Below are 21,419 nucleotides of genomic sequence, written 5' to 3' on the forward strand. Positions count from 1 at the left end.
CGCGTACAAAATGTGCTCAATGCTCAATGCTAATACAGAGTACATATTCATATCAAATACACAAAGAAACATATTTAAAGGGTGCAAAATCAATACAGTTAAAGACAAATAGAATTAATGTAGAATATCACGGAAAGCTATGATTCCATCGTCAACAACCCTTTTGTAAAAGACCACCGACCGTAGATCCCTTGTATTAGCTTTTATTATGGTACGGTGGTCCAGGGACATATAGGGTTTACATTGGACTACATTTCTTTCGTTTGGCGGATTCCAGGAACTTGGATACGATTTAAAAACGAGGTTGCGGAGTCAGCGGACGACCCGGCGTGACCAGGCCAAACATTGAATAAAATGCGAACAACACCGCCGTCGCGGTGCAGCCACGCGCAACACGACCTCCGACATCTTCTTTCTTATTGGGGTCGCTAGCCACACCGTAATGAACAGTGTGTTATTTTCCACACGATAGTTTGGAAAGTTTTGTGGAAAGTTCTTACAACCGTCAACTATCTTATTGTACCACTCATCCGTATTATCAACGTTACTTATCGCTTCTACCCGTAACAAACGAGACAATGCATCTGGTACTACGTTATCCTTTCCTTTTATGTGTTCAACAGTGAAATTATATTGTGATAATCTACATCCCCAGCGTGCTAATCGACCAGTAGGATTCTCTAAACGCAAAAACCACTGTAGTGACGCATGATCTGTAACTACCGTAAACTTTCGTGTCCCTAAATACGGTTCAAATTTTTCTACTGCGTAGATCACCGCCAACGCTTCACGCTCAGTAGCACTATAATTTCGTTCGTTTTTTGTCAAAGACCTACTGATGTACGCAATGGGATGCTCCTCTCCGTTCAGTACCTGTGTCAGCATACCTCCTACACCGTAGTTAGAGGCATCACAGTGTACAAAAAAAGGTTGCTCAAAATCAGGACAAGCTAATACTGGAGCCGAAACTAAAGCGTTTTTGAGTTCTGTAAAAGCCGAATCTGCCTCCGAGTTCCACTTAAACTTAACCTTAGTACTCGTAAGTGCATTTAAAGGAGCAGCAATACTCGAAAAGTTCCTTATGAATTTACGGTACCATGAACACGTCCCTATGAACATCTTCACTTCTTTCGCATTTGTTAGTACAGGAAAATTTAGAATAGCGCTCACTTTTTCCGGATCCGTTCTTAACCCACACTCATCAACGATATAGCCTAGATATTTCAAGGAGCTTCTAAAAAATTTACTCTTTTCAAAATTAATTGTTAGACCAGCACTCTCGATTTTTTCGTGTAGTCTTTTCAACAATAAAAGGTGCGTTTTTAAGTCCTCACTAACTATAATGACGTCATCAACGTAGCAAAAGATCATGCCCTTATCTATGTCACTACAAAATGGATGACCAAACAGCATATCCATCAATCTTTGTTGCCTTGCTGGTGCACCACAAAGTCCAAAAGGCATAACTTTAAATTTATACAGCCCTCTGCCAGGAACTGTGAAACTGGTCTTCTCCTGAGAAGCGTCCTCTAAAGGTATTTGCCAGAAAGAGGCTTTAAAATCTACGCTGCTGATATATCTCGCGTTTTTCAAACTGTGGAGAATTTGCGGAATATATGGTATCGCGTATGCATCACCTTTCGTAATTGCGTTTAATTTACGACAGTCTAAACAAAATCGCCAGGTTCCGTCGGGTTTCGGAACCGTCAGCACAGGATTGTTCCACGGGCTCTCACTTTTGGTGACCACATCCAGTTCCAGCATTTTATCTAACTCCTTGTGGAGTTGAGATAATTTCTCTGGCGACATAGGATACGGTCGACACTTTATTGGAGGAGAATCACCCGTATCAATCGTGTGCTGAATCAAATTAGTCCGGCCCAACCCTTTGCGTTCAAACGAGACCTCGCGAAAACTCTCGACCATAGATTCCGCCAACTCTCTTTGGCCTTCTGTCAAATCACGAAAAGACTAAACTACTGTCACTGGGCTGTTTAAATTTGAACTGTTCAACAAAAATTCAGGAGGCGTTTCTATGTATGAAATGTTTTTAAATATTTCCGGCATCAAATTAAAAGCTTTCCAAAAATCTACTCCTAATATAATGTTAGAAACTATAGAAGGTGTTGACGATGGAATCATAGCTTTTCGTGATATTCTACATTAATTCTATTTGTATTTTAACCGTATTGATTTTGTACCCTTTAACTATATTTCTTTGTGTATTTGATATGAATATGTTCTCTGTATTAATACCATAACGTACCGTTTTATTATCTGTGAAATATTGAATATTACCAAGGTAGTTAGAGAAAATGTTTGTACATTTGAATTTATAAAAATAAAGGAATCGCAAGGTAGTCCACACACAGTACAGTCCCAACCCAGCCTTCGGACAGCGAACTGTGCGCACCGTATTGAAACTTCGTGTTTTATTTCTCTCCTCATCGCCGCCATCCTCTACAAAATTGGTCGCTTCGAGCCGAATCCTAAATCAGTGGCAACATTCTCGTGGAGCGTACTGTATATTTTATCGCGAGGATACCATGGATACACTGGAGGGTTCACCTAATATGGCGATGGAGGAGACACCGCGCACAAAGAAATATTCGTCAGCGTATATTGCGCGACGGATGCAGCTGGAGCTGGCAGCTGCACAGGCGAAGGCTGCAATCAAGATGCACCTCGCCAAGCTGGAAGCGGAATTGGCACGCTTGATGGCAAAGGACAAAGCCGACGACGCCCCAGCACATAACCAGTTCGAAGGCAGCGAACGCGAGAGGAACAGCGCTAGTGAGTGGTTGGAGAATAGCCAAGTCCAGACTTCGGCAGCCTTCGAGCCTCGTGCTCGGAACCTTCCAACAGTCATTAGCAGCGAACCGTTACCCCAAGATGACACGTCACAGGATGAAGATGTAAAGCATGTACAGAAGGAGATGACGAGTCAGCTCTGCACAGCACAAGAGGTCAGTAACCTAACCTGCCAGGCGATCACCCCTGGCAGTCTACAGAATAACAGCGGCCGTTATAATAAACGGTCACATTTTAAAATTGAATACAAAGAACCATTTGAAAAATTGAAGTTTAATAAAGGTGATGCAAAAATGTCCGTTATTAAAATATTTTATCGCACGACGTCTCCGAGAATTATGCAGAACATGGTGTGTGCAACAAAGCAGCGCGCATGCCAGCCGCCGCGTACCAAGACACCCGGTCCCAGCCGACCGCGCCGCCGTGGTTCCCGCCGACGAGCACAGTCGTCATCATCCACGCAAGTCACAATGGACCACATGGCAGCGCGTAAGCAACATAAAACAATGTGTTATTTATTGTGGCTAAAAGTGATAGAAGTGTCATTACGCGTTTCGTTAATTATTATTATTAAAATGTATAAAGCGAACAAAGTCAAAATGCGTTAAGAGAATTTGTATGTGTTCAGTCTAATTATTTTTAATTTTTAGTTGTAACACCTTATTTTCTGAATTTTATTTACCGTTGTTAAGTTTATTGATTTCTATTGAATGATTTTTGTTAAGTAGTTATAAATTTCATGAACGTAAACATCTATTTGGTAGGCGCTTTTAATATTGCATTTTTACAAATCGCATTGCATTATACAAATGATTTTGCTAACAAAATGAACCTTATGTGTCTTTTAATAATGGTTTATGTTAATTAATACTGCGGTCGCACTCACTCACCAAATCATTCATTTATCGTTCACTGTAATGGCGAGCACAACGAATATGCAACTTCATGTAAACAAGTTATGAAAAAATTCTTATTGTTAAAAATCTGTTGAAATGTCATCCTTATCACACTGAAAGTAAAGCTCATTATTGCGAGTACGATACTGTAGATTATTCTTTTCGTAATGTGTAAGTTTGTAAAGGAAACAATTTGACTGAATGTATTGGTGATGCTTTGTTGACTTATATTTTATCTAACAATTACTTTAGGAAATATAGCTGTGATTATGCAGAGACGTACAGCAGAGAAACAAAATATCAACGCAGCAGATAATTAAGGTCAGTGTTGCACTAAATTATGTTTTGTTTTGATTTTCATCATGATTTAATTATTTTTATTTTCTTTGTTTTTTCTATTTAACGGGATGCAGTGGTGATGTACTTGTACGCATGTACTCATTGCGACATGAGTGATATGTCTAAGCAATGTTTATGTTTTTACGTAGTTAGTATATTTTTATTTTCCGTTAAAATTGAATCTTAAAATTTTGAAAATTAAATCGCTTGCTAACCCTAAAGCCGTAAAGATTTTAATCTTACAAGCGACTTATTAACTATTTGTTTTTGAACAATTCACTTTTTTGATTAATTGTATTTTATAGCGACATAAGCCATGTCAACGTACTGTTTAGTTTTTTCATAATGTTTATTTTATAGTTTAGCATTAGCATTCTGCTACTTAAAGTTACTAATGCATAAGAATGCACACCTGGAGACCGTAACATATTGAAGAATTGTTTTATAAAGAAAGTATTTACATTTGTTTTTCTTGTAACGATTTACTTAACTACAGTGATAAATATTTTTAAATTTAATGTTTGCTATTAATATTCTTTGCAATTAATGTTATTGCTGACTATAGTTATAATAGATTATTAATTAAGCTACAGTGGATAGATTCGAATGCCGTAAGATATCAAGAATATATCTTACGAACAAATGATTAGGTAGTGATTTACTTTGTTTTTCATGTTTACCTTCTTTAATTAATTTATTAGTAAGATTTTTGGTTATTTCCACTAGATCACAATAACTGAAATTGTCGACAACAGTGAGTTGTTTTAAACTAACTAAACAATTTCAATGAAATGATTAATTTGTTGTGGTTGTTAATACAGTTTTATTAAACTTCTTTAATTGGGTCAATATTTAGTAATTAAATGAGACCTAGTTCCGATAGATAGATATGTCTAAAATTTGGTACACATTTTGTTGTGATGATAATACATTATTTTGAGGTTTAATATTTTTTGAACAAATTTGTTTTGTAATAATTTTGAACATCTGTCATGAATCAATATGATACTTGTCAATGATTACCTGGTCTGCAACCAGATTCTCCTTTACCAGAATTTTGTAATACGTCTGGAATTTTTAATGTTAAAAAATACAATTTTTTCGGATTTTTGAAATACTGAAATAGAAGATTATTCCCAATCATTATAAAATAGCCTGTACAAGTATAACTAGGTTTTAGCAAGTAGTAGGGAAAGTAAAGTACCAGTGAATCTGATAGAAATTCATGAGTACTTGCACAGATCTTTTTGCAGTTTAGTATTCTCTAAAATGTAACATGTAACGTGAACATAGATAACAAACTGTTAACTTGTTTAAAGTTTAGTTCGATTCATTCGAGTTATGTTTTCGTGTATTTCTTAATCTTAATACTTTTATAATATAAAAAGCTTGAAACTTATTTTCAAGGCTGCTAATTTGATATAGATAAATACGAAATTAAATTTTTGTAAAAATTTTACCCCCAAGGGTGTTAAATAACTATAGGGGATGAAATTTTGTTTGTGGGATATGGAACGCACCTTTAGACGTCAGCACTGGCGTCATATATCTGTCACTTTGATTTAATCTGTGTTAACTACATTTTTACCCTCGCTTCTTAATAAAACACTAATTAATCTAATTTAGTAGTTTTATTAAAATATAACAAGTGGCGACGAGTCTTATTAAGGACCATAAGTGCAGCGACGATAAAAAACAGTGAAAGCAACAAAACATCATTATTAACGAAACTGCTAAACATCGACCCGAGTTGTGCACTGGGAGGCGTGGACCGCATATTTATTTTGGAAGAATTTAATATTTTTATGTAACTGTATACTAGTACTGTATATCAGTTTCCATTAAACTCATCATGAGACCGAAAATAACCATGTCAGCTTGTGGTGATATAAGACAGTTTGAGGGAGAGAAGTGGGAGGTATTCAGACAACAACTTGAGTGTTTCATACTTGTCAATGATATCACTGAAGATAAAAAGGTACCCCTGCTTATTACTAAACTGTCTCCAAAAGTATTTGAAACATTAACCTATTTATGTTCACCACTTCAACCATTAGAACTGAAGTTTGAAGAGTTATGTACTAAACTCAAGGAGAAATATGCCAAACCATTATCAACGACCTTGGAAAGAGCAGAGTTCCGGAAAAGAAATCAATTACCCAATGAGAAAATCCAAGAGTATGTATTAGAATTAAAAAAATTAGCAGCAAAATGTCAATTTAAAGATGCAGATGACCAAGTTAAAGAGAAGTTTATGGATGGTGTATCCTCAAAGTTAATTAAATTTGAGCTGATGAAAAGTCAAGTGGAAATGTCATTGGAAAAATGCATTGAAATTGGTAGAACAGTAGAAGCAGCGCTATTACATGCAAATGGATCAAGTGAATCGACAGAAAATATATTCTTTTATCAACAAAGAATAAGAAATACTGGAACAAGACCTAAGCATAAGCAGAATAATAACAGTAAACAGCATAGTATAAAATGTTTTTGCTGTGGAAAAGAAAATCATGTGAAAGCTGATTGTCGTTTAATCAAAAAGTTTTGTAGTGAATGTGGACAACAGGGACACATTTATAAGATGTGTTCTAAGAAACGCCAAATTAGTACCCTGGAAGCAAAGCAACCAGAGGAGGATGCAGAGGAACCTGAAGAAAATGTTATCCAAAATTCATTTCAAGAAGAATATAAAACATACAGTGTAAGCGTAAGTAGGGTACCACCACACTACATAACACTTAATATATGCGGCTTCGACCTCAAATTTTTGTTGGACACTGGTTCAGATGTAACAGTTATGTCTATAAATGACAAAAATTTGTATTTCAACTCTTTAATAATTCAGGATTCTAATGTTTTGTTTAGAAATTTTGACCAGAGCATTACAAAGCCTTTGGGTATTCTAACAAATTTATCTGTTAAATATAATGAGGTCACTAAGATACTTAATATATTTGTTGTAAAAGATAATGCCCCCAGAGTTATTGGTCGAGATTGGTTAAATGAATTAAATCTATGGCCCCCAAATTTGAGTAATAATTTTGAGATTGGAACTAATTTAATACAAAATGTTTCAGATGCACAACAACTAGTTAAATCTGAGTTCGCAGAAGTATTCAGCCCGGGTTGGGGGAATTTTAAAGGAGAAACAATATCCTTAAAACTAAAACCAGATGCCAAGCCTCGTTGTTTACCAGTAAGGCGAGTACCATTTGCACTTCGAGAAAAGGTAAATAATGAAATTACTAGACTATTAAATAATGGTCGTATTACTGAAGTGGAACAAAGTGAATGGGGCACTCCCGTAGTGCCCATTCTAAAACCAGATGGCTCAGTAAGACTATGTGGCGATTATAAGTTAACTGTAAATCCATGCTTAGAGATTGATCATTTCCCACTACCACATGTGGATGACATTTTGGATACTCTCAAACAGGGCGAATATTACTGCGAATTAGACTTGAAAGAGGCCTACTTACAGGCACCGCTTAGTTCAGAAAGTAAAAATTGTACCACTATAGTAACCGAAGCTGGAACATTCAAATATAATTATTTACCATATGGTGTTAGTTCTGGCCCAGGAGCCTTTCAACGTTTAATGATGAGAAAACTTAAAAATATCCCTAATACAATTGTATTCATAGACAACATTTATATTAAAGGAAAGGATGTACAAGATACATATGAAACTTTGTGTCAGGTATTAAAAAAGTTACAAGATAGTGAATTTAAATTGAAGCTAGAAAAATGTAAATTATTCACAACTAGTTTAGCGGTTTTTGGATTTCATGTAAACAAAAATGGCATTAGTGTAATTAAATCAAATATTGAGCCCTTGTTGAATGCAAAAACGCCAACCAATTTAACACTACTAAAGTCATTTTTGGGTAAAATTAATTATTATGCTCGTTTTTTAAAAAATATGGCCACTGTGTTAACACCACTATATGAATGTACACAAAAAAATAACTTCAGTTGGACATTAGAATGTGAGAAAGCTTTTCAAATTATTAAGAGAAAATTAGCATCAGCGGGTAACTTAAGGCATTATGATCCTACATTAGCACTAATCCTAACCTGTGACGCTTCAGACACAGGCCTGGGAGCAGTGCTGTCTAACAGAGATGAAAATGGTGTAGTCAAACCAATAGCTTTTGCTAGTAAGAAATTAAATAAAGTTGAACAGAAATATGCAACAATTGATAAGGAAGCATTAGCGGTTGTTTTTGGAATAACGAAATTCTATAATTACATCTATGGACGGTATTTTGAACTAGAAACGGATAATGCAGCTTTAGTGCGAATATTCGGCCCAACAAAAAGTATTCCAAAAATGGCCGCTAAGAGATTACAGCATTATGCCATATTTCTCTCTGCGTTTAATTATAAAGTTCGACACATTAAGTCATCAGAAAATCCAGCAGATTTTTTGTCAAGAATAGTAGAGAATGAGAATGAAAAATTAGAAATACATTCCTTATGTGCCACAGCAAATTCTAGTATAGTTTGTTATACTAATGAGTCACAAATGGATACATTAAATTGGAAGAAAATACAAATAGTGTCAAAAAAAGATAGAGTATTTTCAAAAGTAATTAGGTATTTAACAGATGGTTGGCCAGAAAAAAAAGAATTAGATAGTGAAATATTACCATTGTATAATAGGAAAACTGAACTAACTTTAGATAGAGGATGTATATTTTGGGGCTATCGTATATTAGTGCCACAGCCCATTAGAAAAGCAGTGTTGACTGAATTGCATAAAAGTCATTTTGGTATAGTCCGAATGAAGGAAATTGCACGATCCTACTTTTGGTGGCCTTCGCTAGATGTAGATATAGATAATATAACAAAAGAATGTTTGATATGTTTACAAAATTGTAAATCACCTCCACAAACCCAGAAACCATGGCCTATACCCCCATCTCCTTGGTATAGGATACATGCTGACTTTTTGGGACCTTTTTATAACAAGATGTTTCTAGTTGTAGTAGATAGTTTTTCAAAATGGCCCGAGGTATATGAAATGTCAAATATTACAAGTAACCGTACAATAGATGTTTTTAAAAGTTTGTTTACTCGATTTGGTTATCCTGTTCATCTTGTTACTGATAATGGTCGTACATTTACTAGTCAAGAATTTTTTAATTTCTGTAAGTCAAACCAAATTAAACATACGTTTACCCCACCCTACCATCCGGCAACCAATGGTGCGGCGGAAAGATTTGTGGAAACATTTAAATCAGCTATAACTAAAATAAGAGAAAGTGGTCACAGTTTGGTCTCAGCCGTAAATTTGTTTTTGTTTGATTATAGAAGCACACCTCAGCATACAACTGGAGTGTCACCATCTCGGTTAATGTTAGGTAGGGAAATTAGAAACAGGTTTAGTCTATTGCGACCACCACCCATATCTGATATAGTGCAGGAGAAAGTGGGAAAGAGAGAGGAAGGAAACAGACAGCTAAAATTTGAATTAGGACAGAAAGTTATGGTAAGAGATTACAGGAAGGGTGGCAAGCCATGGGTTCAGGGTTTGATAGTAGAGGACTCTATACCAGGTGTAAGTTACATAATTGATGTAGAAGGTGTAAAATGGAAACGACATGTGAATCAAATGATGGCTTGCTCACAGTCATTAGAATATGTACAGGCAGTTGATTAAGATTTTTTGTGTAAGATTATTTTATATGTAAGTTTAACAATTACTGTTTATTTAAGTTACTTCTAATAAATTATAGTTACTAAGATTTAAGCTTGGAGTTAGAATAGATGGGGGAGAGTGTGGGATATGGAACGCACCTTTAGACGTCAGCACTGGCGTCATATATCTGTCACTTTGATTTAATCTGTGTTAACTACATTTTTACCCTCGCTTCTTAATAAAACACTAATTAATCTAATTTAGTAGTTTTATTAAAATATAACAGGCAATATGTTCGGTTTTGGTGAATGTTTTGTTTAATAAAAAGTGGTCTGAAGCATACGGCATCGTAATTAACCCACACAAATGCCAAGCAATCTTTATAGGTAGTTCCCGCCATTTAACTAAAATGATTACTGATGACATCCCGTCCCTTTCACTCAACGGTTGTGTCATCCCGTTTACGAGCACAGTCAAGGATCTGGGTGTCATTATTGACTCCGAACTGCGATGGTCAGCCCATGTCAAAGAAATTTGTCGCAAATTCTATGCTTCTCTCCATTCTATCATCCGATTTAAACACTTCCTCCCCGTCAAAACAAAGCTTACTTTAGTAAATTCCCTTCTTCTTCCCATTATTGATTATGCCGACGTTTGTTTTATTGATCTAAATACCGACTTACTGAATAAGCTGGATAGACTACTTAATAACTGCATACGATATACTTATGGTCTTCGCAAGTTCGATCATGTGTCGGATTTCCGATCAAAACTAAAATGGCTGCCCATCAGAGAACGTAGGAACGTTCGTATTCTCTGCACTCTTTACTCAGTATTAAATGATACAAATTACCCCACTTATTTAAAAGATTTCTTCAAATTTCTGTGTGAAAATCACGAGCTTTCTCTTCGATCCTCTGATAATCTCTCATTATCCGCGCCTATTCATCACTCGTCCTTCTTGGATAAATCCTTCTCTGTGACAGCTGTTAGACTGTGGAATGATCTTTCACCTAACATTAAAAGAGCCTCCTCCAAAATTATTTTCAAGCGCCTGATTCGGCATCATTATGTTATGAGTCTCCATTCATAAGTAGCCTTCTCGCTGTTATCGCTTATTACTGTACTTATTAATCTAGAGTTTTTATTTATCTTATTCTTTTTCTTCTACATGTACAATGTTTTATTAATATTATATACAATATTTTATTTATACTTATTTATTTCTAATATATTACTGTATTACATAATATTGTATTAGTAAAATAGTATCTTCAATTCATATCTGCCCTGCACATAATTATACTTTCCTCTCATATACCGGATAACTGGTAGAGAATGCCTTTAGGCATTAAGTCCTCCTTGTACTTATAAAAGTGCTAAAGAATAAATAAATAATATGCTTTGCTGTAACCCTTACCAATATTTAGTCTAGAGCTTGAGGAAAGACGTAGGCTACATTTTAACGCGAAAAAGGGGTTATAAGGGGTTGAAAGTGGGGGTGAAATTTTGTATGGAATTATCGTTATTTTTATAGATGGAACCTTGAAACTTTTTTTCAAGGCTGCTAATTTGATATAGATAAATACGAAATTAAATTTTTGTAATAATTTTACCCCTAAGGGTGCAAAATAATAATAGGGGATGAAATTTTGTTTGGCAATATATTCGGTTTTGGTGAATGTTTTGTTTTGATATGCTTTGCTGTAACTCTTACCAATATTTAGTCTAGAGCCTGAGTAAGGACATAGGCTACATTTTAACACGAAAAAAGGGTTGTAAGGGGTTGAAAGTGGGGGTGAAAGTTTGTATGGAATTATCGTCATTTTTACAGTTAGAAGCTTGAAACTTATGTTTAAGGCTGCTAATTTGATATAAAAATATTAAATTAATTTTTGTAAAAATTTTACCCCCAAGGGTGCTAAATAACAATAGGGGATGAAATTTTGTTTATCAATATGTGAGGTTTTGGTGAATGTCAAAACACATTTAATATGTTTTGCTGTTACCCTTACCAATATTTAGTCTAGAGCCTGAGAAAGGACAAAGGCTACTTTTTAACGCGAAAAAGGGGTTGAAAGTGGGGGTGAAATTTTGTATGGAATTATTGTTATTTTTACAGATACAACTTTGAAACTTTTTTTCAAGGCTGCTAATTTGATATAAATAAATTGACATTTGAAGTTTGTAAAAGTTTTAGATATAGGGAGTAATGATGTAACGTATTTAAAACGTCACATAGTCTGTGCACTGCGGCGCACGCGCCGCGGGGACTGCGCGGGTTAGAGGGGCGACCCGGGCTCGGCGGGGTCGCTGCATACGTGCCGGGTCACTTGCCTGCAATCTCCTGAGAAGAGCGGTCACCGGCGTCTTAGTCTTGGTGTGATCGTTTCCGGCTAACGTTGGCGTTCTAAAGTTATTTTTTTTTCTACATTAATACTAATACAATTTAAGTACTTGTTCCCGTTTTAGGGAGCACTGTACGAATTTTACTGCAAGCTACAATCAAGCTAGCAATCTCCGAGCAAGCTATCGCTTGCCAGCTTCATACATCGGTAGCTGACCTGCCGTTGCGACCTCAGCACCGACGTCTACCGAATTCCTGCGGCCGCCGCTTAGCTGCCTAGGGAGCACCCAGCTACGGTCGACGTGCACCTCCTGTCCTGCCGTTCCTTGGCCTGCCGCCGCTCATCCGTCGCTGGGCGACGCCACCGTAGTTCAGCCAAAGCAGGGGAGTAATAAACGCCGCGGAAGCAGAGACTGATAGCACGTTACCCCACGACCTTATAAATTTTATGTGCCTACCGCTGAGTGCTTGGTAATATTATATATATCTTTTGTTACCACCTGAGTTTCTTTTCTCACCTCATTAGGGAGTTAGGGACCCAGGGCGCAAGGACACCCTTTTAAGCCTTGCGGGACGGTACATTGAGTATTTATTTTTTTATTATTATTTTTTTAACTTAATTTCATCTTGCGATTTTTTTTTCCTTTTCTTTTCTTCTTTATTTTTTGTGCCATTTACAACTACCTACTTCCGGTTATTTTTTTTTTTTTAATATTTTAGTATCTCGATTAATATGGTTTATCCAATTAACTTTTCTGCTCTGAATAAGAGCGAACTTGAATATGAGGTGGCTATAAGAAACGAAATACCCGCCAACACGGTCGCGGATTTACGGAAGCAGATTAGTAAATTATCTCAATTATATCCATCCGAAAATATTCTTGTTTCGCATTTGGAACCTCCACGTGATTTGAATTGCTGTGTGGAAATTTTAGAAAGGATTATTTCAAATCTCTCTGAAGGTTCTAAAGATAATTATTTTTTGGCCAAAACTGAGAATAACCTACATCACGTCTACCATAGGCTAGGCCGGATTGACGTTAGCGACGCGCTCGCCGACCAGCATGCAAAGTGTCATGTTTTGTTTAGACAAGCGTACGACAAATTTTTAACTCTTAAAACCAAGAATGTCGATCTTTCTGAGGAACCAGACAGACCTTCGACTTTACCAGTCAATGTTACGGTAACGTGTGAAGGCGGCAGCAAAATTTCAAACGAACTTAGTAAATTGAAATATGACGGTAAATCCTGCGTACGTTCATTTATTCAGCAGGCACACGAATTTAGTGGAGCACGCGATATCCCAGGGTCAAAGTTATTAGCTTTCGGAACTGAAATTTTCGTAGGGGATACGTTCATACCCAATGTCCAATTTGCAATTAACAACTCTGTAAACGAAACTACGGGTTATACGCCATCATTTTTAGTATTTGGACGGGAAATAGTCGTTTGTGGTTCTCATTATGTAGACTCCGATTTAGGGGACGAAATTATATTTTTGCCTCGCGATATTTACGCAGAGAATCTTGGTTCGCTTAAATTGGTTTTCGACCAGGTACAGAGGGCTTTATACCGAGCCCATTTAAAGAATACGGCAAAATATAACTTAAGAAGAAAGAATTACGAGTTCAACGTAGGAGACGTCGTATATAAACGTACTTTTATTTTGAGCGACAAGGACAAATATTTTAGCAAAAAACTGGCTCCAAAATTTATTAAGTGTAGGGTAACGGAGAAGCGTTCTTCCTTAGTGTACATATTAGAAGACATGTCGGGAAAGAATCTAGGTGCCTGGCATATTAAAGATTTAAAGATCGTGTAGCTTTCTAATTCTGAGAAACTACACACCTCAAGGATTTTGATATTAAATCAAAATCCTTAAGGCGGAGAGGGGGTACTGTAACGTATTTAAAACGTCACATAGTCTGTGCACTGCGGCGCACGCGCCGCGGGGACTGCGCGGGTTAGAGGGGCGACCCGGGCTCGGCGGGGTCGCTGCATACGTGCCGGGTCACTTGCCTGCAATCTCCTGAGAAGAGCGGTCACCGGCGTCTTAGTCTTGGTGTGATCGTTTCCGGCTAACGTTGGCGTTCTAAAGTTATTTTTTTTTCTACATTAATACTAATACAATTTAAGTACTTGTTCCCGTTTTAGGGAGCACTGTACGAATTTTACTGCAAGCTACAATCAAGCTAGCAATCTCCGAGCAAGCTATCGCTTGCCAGCTTCATACATCGGTAGCTGACCTGCCGTTGCGACCTCAGCATCGACGTCTACCGAATTCCTGCGGCCGCCGCTTAGCTGCCTAGGGAGCACCCAGCTACGGTCGACGTGCACCTCCTGTCCTGCCGTTCCTTGGCCTTTTTTTTTTTTTTTTAACGTCAGGAAATGCATTTACGCACCCCTACGCCGGGCTGTGCAATGGCGTAGGGAGTGTGGGACTCGCCGGCCGCAGAAGGCGACCGGAATACCCACTAAAACCTGACTGCCCTCCGACGCATTATGGCGGGGCCACGGGAACGCGTGAGCTTACTTCCGTGACCCCGCCTGCGTTGTCGCCCACGGGGGGGGGGGGGGGGCCCCCCCCCCATATTTGTGGGGTGAAGGGCGGCGGCGAATTGCCGCCTCCTTCGCCCCACTCTACGGCGTCGGAGCGGGGGCGCCAGAGGGTCTCTCTCGCGCTCCCGCTCCTGTGCCTCCTTCTGCGAAATCACTTCTTCGCAGAAGGAGGCAACGGCGTCCCAGGACCTCTCACTTCCTAACATGGCGCGTATAACGCCAGGAAGTGAGAGTGCCGTTCCTTGGCCTGCCGCCGCTCATCCGTCGCTGGGCGACGCCACCGTAGTTCAGCCAAAGCAGGGGAGTAATAAACGCCGCGGAAGCAGAGACTGATAGCACGTTACCCCACGACCTTATAAATTTTATGTGCCTACCGCTGAGTGCTTGGTAATATTATATATATCTTTTGTTACCACCTGAGTTTCTTTTCTCACCTCATTAGGGAGTTAGGGACCCAGGGCGCAAGGACACCCTTTTAAGCCTTGCGGGACGGTACAATGATACGACCGCTAGCTTAGTGCAGACTGGTTTATTGACGTCATTGTCAAACTGACGGCAGACGCAGCAGCCGCGCACAGATTATACGCTTACATATACAACATCCCTCCCCCCTAGATGATGTAACACACATTATTTATAATATATAAAAAAACATAGACAAAACAAACATAAAAAACACTAAAACATCCAAATACTTAAAACTACAGAAATTGGACAAGATCATCATTCACTTAACTTTCCTCATCTAAAAACACATTGCGTCTAACCCCTCTAGTCACCGTGACATTGGGATGGTTCAGAGGTGGTGTAGCCGGAGGCGAGCATGCCTCTTCACCTTCCCCCTGAAGCTGACTACGGACAGTAGTGTCCTGCACAACACCCGGCTGCTGAGAGGAAGTTTGTGCTGCTGGGTTACCGACGTCTATGGCGCGGGTGACCCTGCCATACAATATCTGCGACTGAGACATAACCCCTAAACAATGTATCTTTTCGCCCGTGTAACCCAACAATTTTTTTCTTGAAGGAGACAAAGATACCTTATTGTTATGCCGTCTATAACTGGTTTCCGAAATAACCGTTACGGCCGAGCCGCTGTCGATTTCAAATTTCAAACTAACACCATTTAACTCAATAAACTCCCTCATTGGCTCCCCCATAAACGATCGGATATGATACAACTAACCGTCGTAGCTCTCGTCCGTCTCGGCTGACGCCACCAGGTTCGCCTTGCTACACACACTTTTTACATGAACTTTCTGGTTGCACTTTCTAGAACTATAGCCGGGACGATGACACTCCAAAGTCCTATGGTCGACGTCGCCGCGTGGGGAACACAACACCTTTTCACTATTGCTCACACTGACACTTTGCTTACTATGTTGTCCAATATTAACCGAAGCGTCCGTGGGCACGATGGCGCCGACTGTAGTTGCACAGGCGGCTCCCGCCCGCGCGCACTGGATGCTCTCAGCCAGCTCCACCGCCATGGACAAGGGCAGACTGGCCAGCTCCTTGCCGTATATTTCCTCCTTCTCGATGCTTGGCAGCATGCCCATTATGAAGCGGTCCCTTACGGCTTCCTCCAGGTTACTGAAGTCACAACCCCACGTCAACCTCGCAGCCGCGCCGCCCATTGTGTATGCGACTCGGTCGGTTGTTGTACCGCTGCGTAAAACTTATGCCGCGCGCTGAACCCGATGTGTCTTGGCGTAAAATGCGCGTCGAGCAGGGCTAGGATGTCTTCATAGGATACGTCTTGCAGCTCCTTTGGCAACGCCAAATCCGTTGCCAGCTTGTATGTACCCTCGCTGAGCGCACTGAGCAGTATAGCGCGTCGCTTCACTCCCGCCGCATCATTTAAGTGAGTTATATCGTTCGCAATAAACCACAACGTTATGCGACTTTTGTACACCTTCCACGTATGTACATTATGATCGAAACACTATAAAACTCCGAAATACGACACTGCCATTTTTAATTTTCATAAGTGGGTATTTCGAATCCTCGTCGCCACTGTTAGATATAGGTAGTAATGATACGACCGCTAGCTTAGTGCAGACTGGTTTATTGACGTCATTGTCAAACTGACGGCAGACGCAGCAGCCGCGCACAGATTATACGCTTACATATACAACAATCCTCAAGGATGCAATATTACAAAAGGGAATAGGGGATGAAAGTTTGTATGGGAATATACGATTTTATGTGAATATTTTGTAAGTTGAATATGTATTTTTTTATAAGTTTAAGTAAAATACCACAACAACAACAAAATTCATGCCAGTAACCCAGAAGGGTAGGCAGAGACCCAGGACCAGACATTTGGCGCGGTCCTGGCACACCTCTCTCTATGTTCTTCTACATCCATACATCAAATCATAGCACGTCGGTTAAGTAAAATAATTAGCCTAAAAAAAATCTATCCGAAGACAGAATTTCACGCGGACGAAGTCGCGGGCACAGCTAGTATTCACATAAAATCGTATATTCCCATACAAACTTTCATCCCCTATTCCCTTTTGTAATATTGCATCCTTGAGGGTAAAACTTTTACAAACTTCAAAACCGAATATATTGCCAAACAAAATTTCATCCCCTATTATTATTTTGCACCCTTAGGGGTAAAATTATTACAAAAATTTAATTTCGTATTTATCTATATCAAATTAGCAGCCTTGAAAAAAAGTTTCAAGGTTCTATCTGTAAAAATAACGATAATTCCATACAAAATTTCACCCCCACTTTCAACCCCTTACAACCCCTTTTTCGCGTTAAAAAGTAGCCTTTGTCCTTTCTCAGGCTCTAGACTAAATATTGGTAAGGGTAACAGCAAAACATATTGAATGTGTTTTGACATTCACCAAAACCTCACATATTGATAAACAAAATTTCATCCCCTATTGTTATTTAGCACCCTTGGGAGTAAAATTTTTACAAAAATTAATTTAAGATTTTTATATCAAATTAGCAGCCTTAAACATAAGTTTCAAGCTTCTAACTGTAAAAATGACGATAATTCCATACAAACTTTCACCCCCACTTTCAACCCCTTACAACCCTTTTTTCGTGTTAAAATGTAGCCTATGTCCTTACTCAGGCTCTAGACTAAATATTGGTAAGAGCAAAGCATATCAAAACATAAAAAACAATTTCAAACAAAATGCATTCAAAAGTACCATAAAAAACAATCTCAAACAAAATGCACTAAAAAGAAACAAAATAATGACATGAAAACTTCTTTCTTTCTTTCTTCTCTCTTTCAAAAACCCTCTAAACTCTAAAGAAAGTTCTCTTCTTTCTTGTAACATGTCTATATTGTATAATTATTGTTATTTCGCAGTCGGTGTCGGCCGAAGTAAATATAATATTATACATTTTATGTCCCTACTTAGGCCGAAACCGACTCCAAAATAACAATAATTATACAATATAGACATGTTACAAGAAAGAAGAGAACTTTCTTTAGAGTTTAGAGGGTTTTTGAAAGAGAGAAGAAAGAAAGAAAGAAGTTTTCATGTCATTATTTTGTTTCTTTTTAGTGCATTTTGTTTGAGATTGTTTTTTATGGTACTTTTGAATGCATTTTGTTTGAAATTGTTTTTTATGGTACTTTTGAATGCATTTTGTTTGAAATTGTTTTTTTATGTTACTTTTGAGTGCATTTTGTTTGAGATTGTTTTTTATGGTACTTTTGAATGCATTTTGTTTGAAATTGTTTTTTTATGTTACTTTTGAGTGCATTTTGTTTGAGATTGTTTTTTTTGAAGTCGGCTATTTTTTTTTCTTAAAATTTTTGTTTTATTTCACAATTTTTAGTGAATTTGAAGTTCAATTACAAATTTCCTTAATACGCATGAGGAAAGAAATAAGACATAAAGAAAAGGACTTTCCTATTTAATATGTGTGTACTCAAAAACTAATATACAATGCAGCAGATAACCACTATTCCTTTAAACAATGAACTAATTATCAAAATCGGTATACAAATTGAAAATTAACGAACTAATACATCGTAGCTTGCCTCTAATTTTGTCCAGCCGCGCGCCGCAGTAGCATTTTTCGAATGCGCGTAGTTTTTAATCATTTAATATCTTCCAAACTATTGATCAGAATTACATAGTTTAAAGGCTAATGTAATCTGCATTTAATACTCTAGCCATCAAACATATTTATTTGGATAAGGATTCATATCGAATATAATATAATAGCGCCGTAAGTTTACGACGCTGTTTTTCGTGTGCATTTTAATCGAAGTTTGTTCACAATAACATGGTTTTTGTGAGACATCCATCGATGATAGATATATGCCACCTGAGACTTTTATTTAGCAAATTTAAGGATCTATAATTACTCCATACATCATTTTAATGTAGGTCATATAGTTTGACCTACGTAAGCCCAGAAAGCAAATTTGTGCTATTCATTGTAACGCGATGTAGCATTTTTCGTTTCCGCGTAATTTTATTCTTACGATATCTCCTAAACTATTAGACAGAATGATATAGTTTCAATTGCAAATATAATCTACATTAAATTCTCTTGATAATGAACATATTTATTTACATAAGGGTTAATACTGAACTTGAATAATAGCGTCGGAAATAGGGCATGAATTTAATTAATGTTTCGTAAAGAAAAAAATGGTTATTGTGAGAAAACTATAAAAGATAGATATATGCTATCGCGGACTTTTATTTAGCACATTTAAAGAGCTACAATTCGCCATACATCATTTTGATGTAGGTCTTATAGTTTAGCCTACGTAAGCGCTGAAAGCAAAAATGTCCCTAATTTCCGCAACAAATTTTGAAGCTATATTCAAATTCTACTATTCTTCTAGTTATTTAAAAAAAAAAACAAAAAAATGGGACCCACCTGCAAGCACTTCCTTTCGTTTAAAATAATTTTTATCAAAATCGGACCACCAGGGGCGGAGATTCGCGGTAACACACATAAAAAAAAAAAAAAAAAAAAAAAATTCAGTCGAATTGATAACCTCCTTCTTTTTGAAGTCGGCTAAAAACATTCACCAAAACCGAATATATTGCCAAACAAAATTTCATCCCCTATTATTATTTTGCACCCTTAGGGGTTAAATTTATTACAAAAATTTAATTTCGTATTTATCTATATCAAATTAGCAGCCTTGAAAAAAGTTTCAAGGTTCTATCTGTAAAAATAACGATAATTCCATACAAAATTTCACCCCCACTTTCAACCCCTTACAACCCCTTTTTCGCGTTAAAATGTAGCCTACGTCTTTCCTCAAGCTCTAGACTAAATATTGGTAAGGGTAACAGTAAAGCATATTATTTATTTATTCTTTAGCACTTTTATAAGTACAAGGAGGACTTAATGCCTAAAGGCATTCTCTACCAGTTATCCGGTATATGAGAGGAAAGTATAATTATGTGCAGGGCAGATATGAATTGAAGATACTATTTTACTAATACAATATTATGTAATACAGTAATATATTAGAAATAAATAAGTATACATAAAATATTGTATATAATATTAATAAAACATTGTACATGTAGAAGTATTCAATGAGTTTATTAATTTTTAATATATTTTTTACAAATGTCAAACCGCCTACTGTCAACTGACAACTGTAAAAATTGTTATTATATACTGTCAAGTTACAATAAAAAAGGGAAGCTAAATTTTGTTTCTATTCCCAAGTTCTAAGAGAATCAGTTTTTACATGGTCCAAACGAGCCAGGATATCATACAGTCCATTGCAAAGTTCACCTGTCACAAGAAAATCACAAAAAATTCAAAGAAAAGCAAAACAAATATCTGAAGGTCATCCAAGCACAAAGGCATAATTACTTTGAAGGTTAATCAAGGTAATCGTTCAAATATTCAGATTGTGTTCAGTGTGTGTAGAAAGGTGTCGTTGAACAGTTTAAGAATCAGAATCCAGTGAATAAACTAATTTTAATTTGCACACAATTTAAAACTTTATTTGCTAATGGTGTGCACTTATAAACATTGTTTTTTATATTAAATTTTGGATTGTGTGCACTATAATTGGTTGATTAAAGTGGTGTGTAATAAGAAAGGAATCATCTTATATAACAATAATGGAGGCGCTGTATAAACTGCAGTTCAACAAACAAGCAATTATTGAAAAGGGTTGTATAAATTTTAATAAAAAAAACAATCTCAAACAAAATGCACTCAAAAGTAAAATAAAAAAACAATTTCAAACAAAATGCATTCAAAAGTACCATAAAAAAACAATCTCAAACAAAATGCACTCAAAAGTAACATAAAAAAACAATTTCAAACAAAATGCATTCAAAAGTACCATAAAAAACCATCTCAAACAAAATGCACTAAAAAGAAACAAAATAATGACATGAAAACTTCTTTCTTTCTTTCTTCTCTCTTTCAAAAACCCTCTAAACTCTAAAGAAAGTTCTCTTCTTTCTTGTAACATGTCTATATTGTATAATTATTGTTATTTCGCAGTCGGTGTCGGCCAAAGTAAATATAATATTATACATTTTATATTTGAGATGTATGAGACATACTTACGTTTATGTCCCTACTTAGGCCGAAACCGACTCCAAAATAACAATAATTATACAATATAGACATGTTACAAGAAAGAAGAGAACTTTCTTTAGAGTTTAGAGGGTTTTTGAAAGAGAGAAGAAAGAAAGAAAGAAGTTTTCATGTCATTATTTTGTTTCTTTTTAGTGCATTTTGTTTGAGATGGTTTTTTATGGTACTTTTGAATGCATTTTGTTTGAAATTGTTTTTTTATGTTACTTTTGAGTGCATTTTGTTTGAGATTGTTTTTTTATGGTAC

General features: G+C 36.9%; 1 protein-coding gene across 2 annotated transcripts; it reads left to right on the forward strand.

Moving 5' to 3' along the window:
• Positions 1-5,548: 5,548 nt before the first annotated feature.
• On the forward strand, positions 5,549-7,192 carry LOC106713025. 2 transcript variants are annotated; one of them, XM_045685753.1, is made up of 2 exons: positions 5,549-6,753; positions 7,124-7,192. In XM_045685753.1, the coding sequence occupies exons 1-2, from the start codon at positions 5,899-5,901 to the stop codon at positions 7,136-7,138; spliced, it is 870 nt and encodes a 289-aa protein (XP_045541709.1). In that variant the 5' UTR covers positions 5,549-5,898; the 3' UTR covers positions 7,139-7,192. The 2 variants fall into 2 exon arrangements, with proteins under 2 accessions (XP_045541709.1, XP_045541710.1); XM_045685754.1 differs by having other exon boundaries at positions 5,549-6,747; positions 7,124-7,182.
• Positions 7,193-21,419: the final 14,227 nt, after the last annotated feature.

Source organism: Papilio machaon, chromosome W (assembly GCF_912999745.1).
Source record: "Papilio machaon chromosome W, ilPapMach1.1, whole genome shotgun sequence".
In the NCBI taxonomy this organism is placed as follows: domain Eukaryota; kingdom Metazoa; phylum Arthropoda; class Insecta; order Lepidoptera; family Papilionidae; genus Papilio; species Papilio machaon.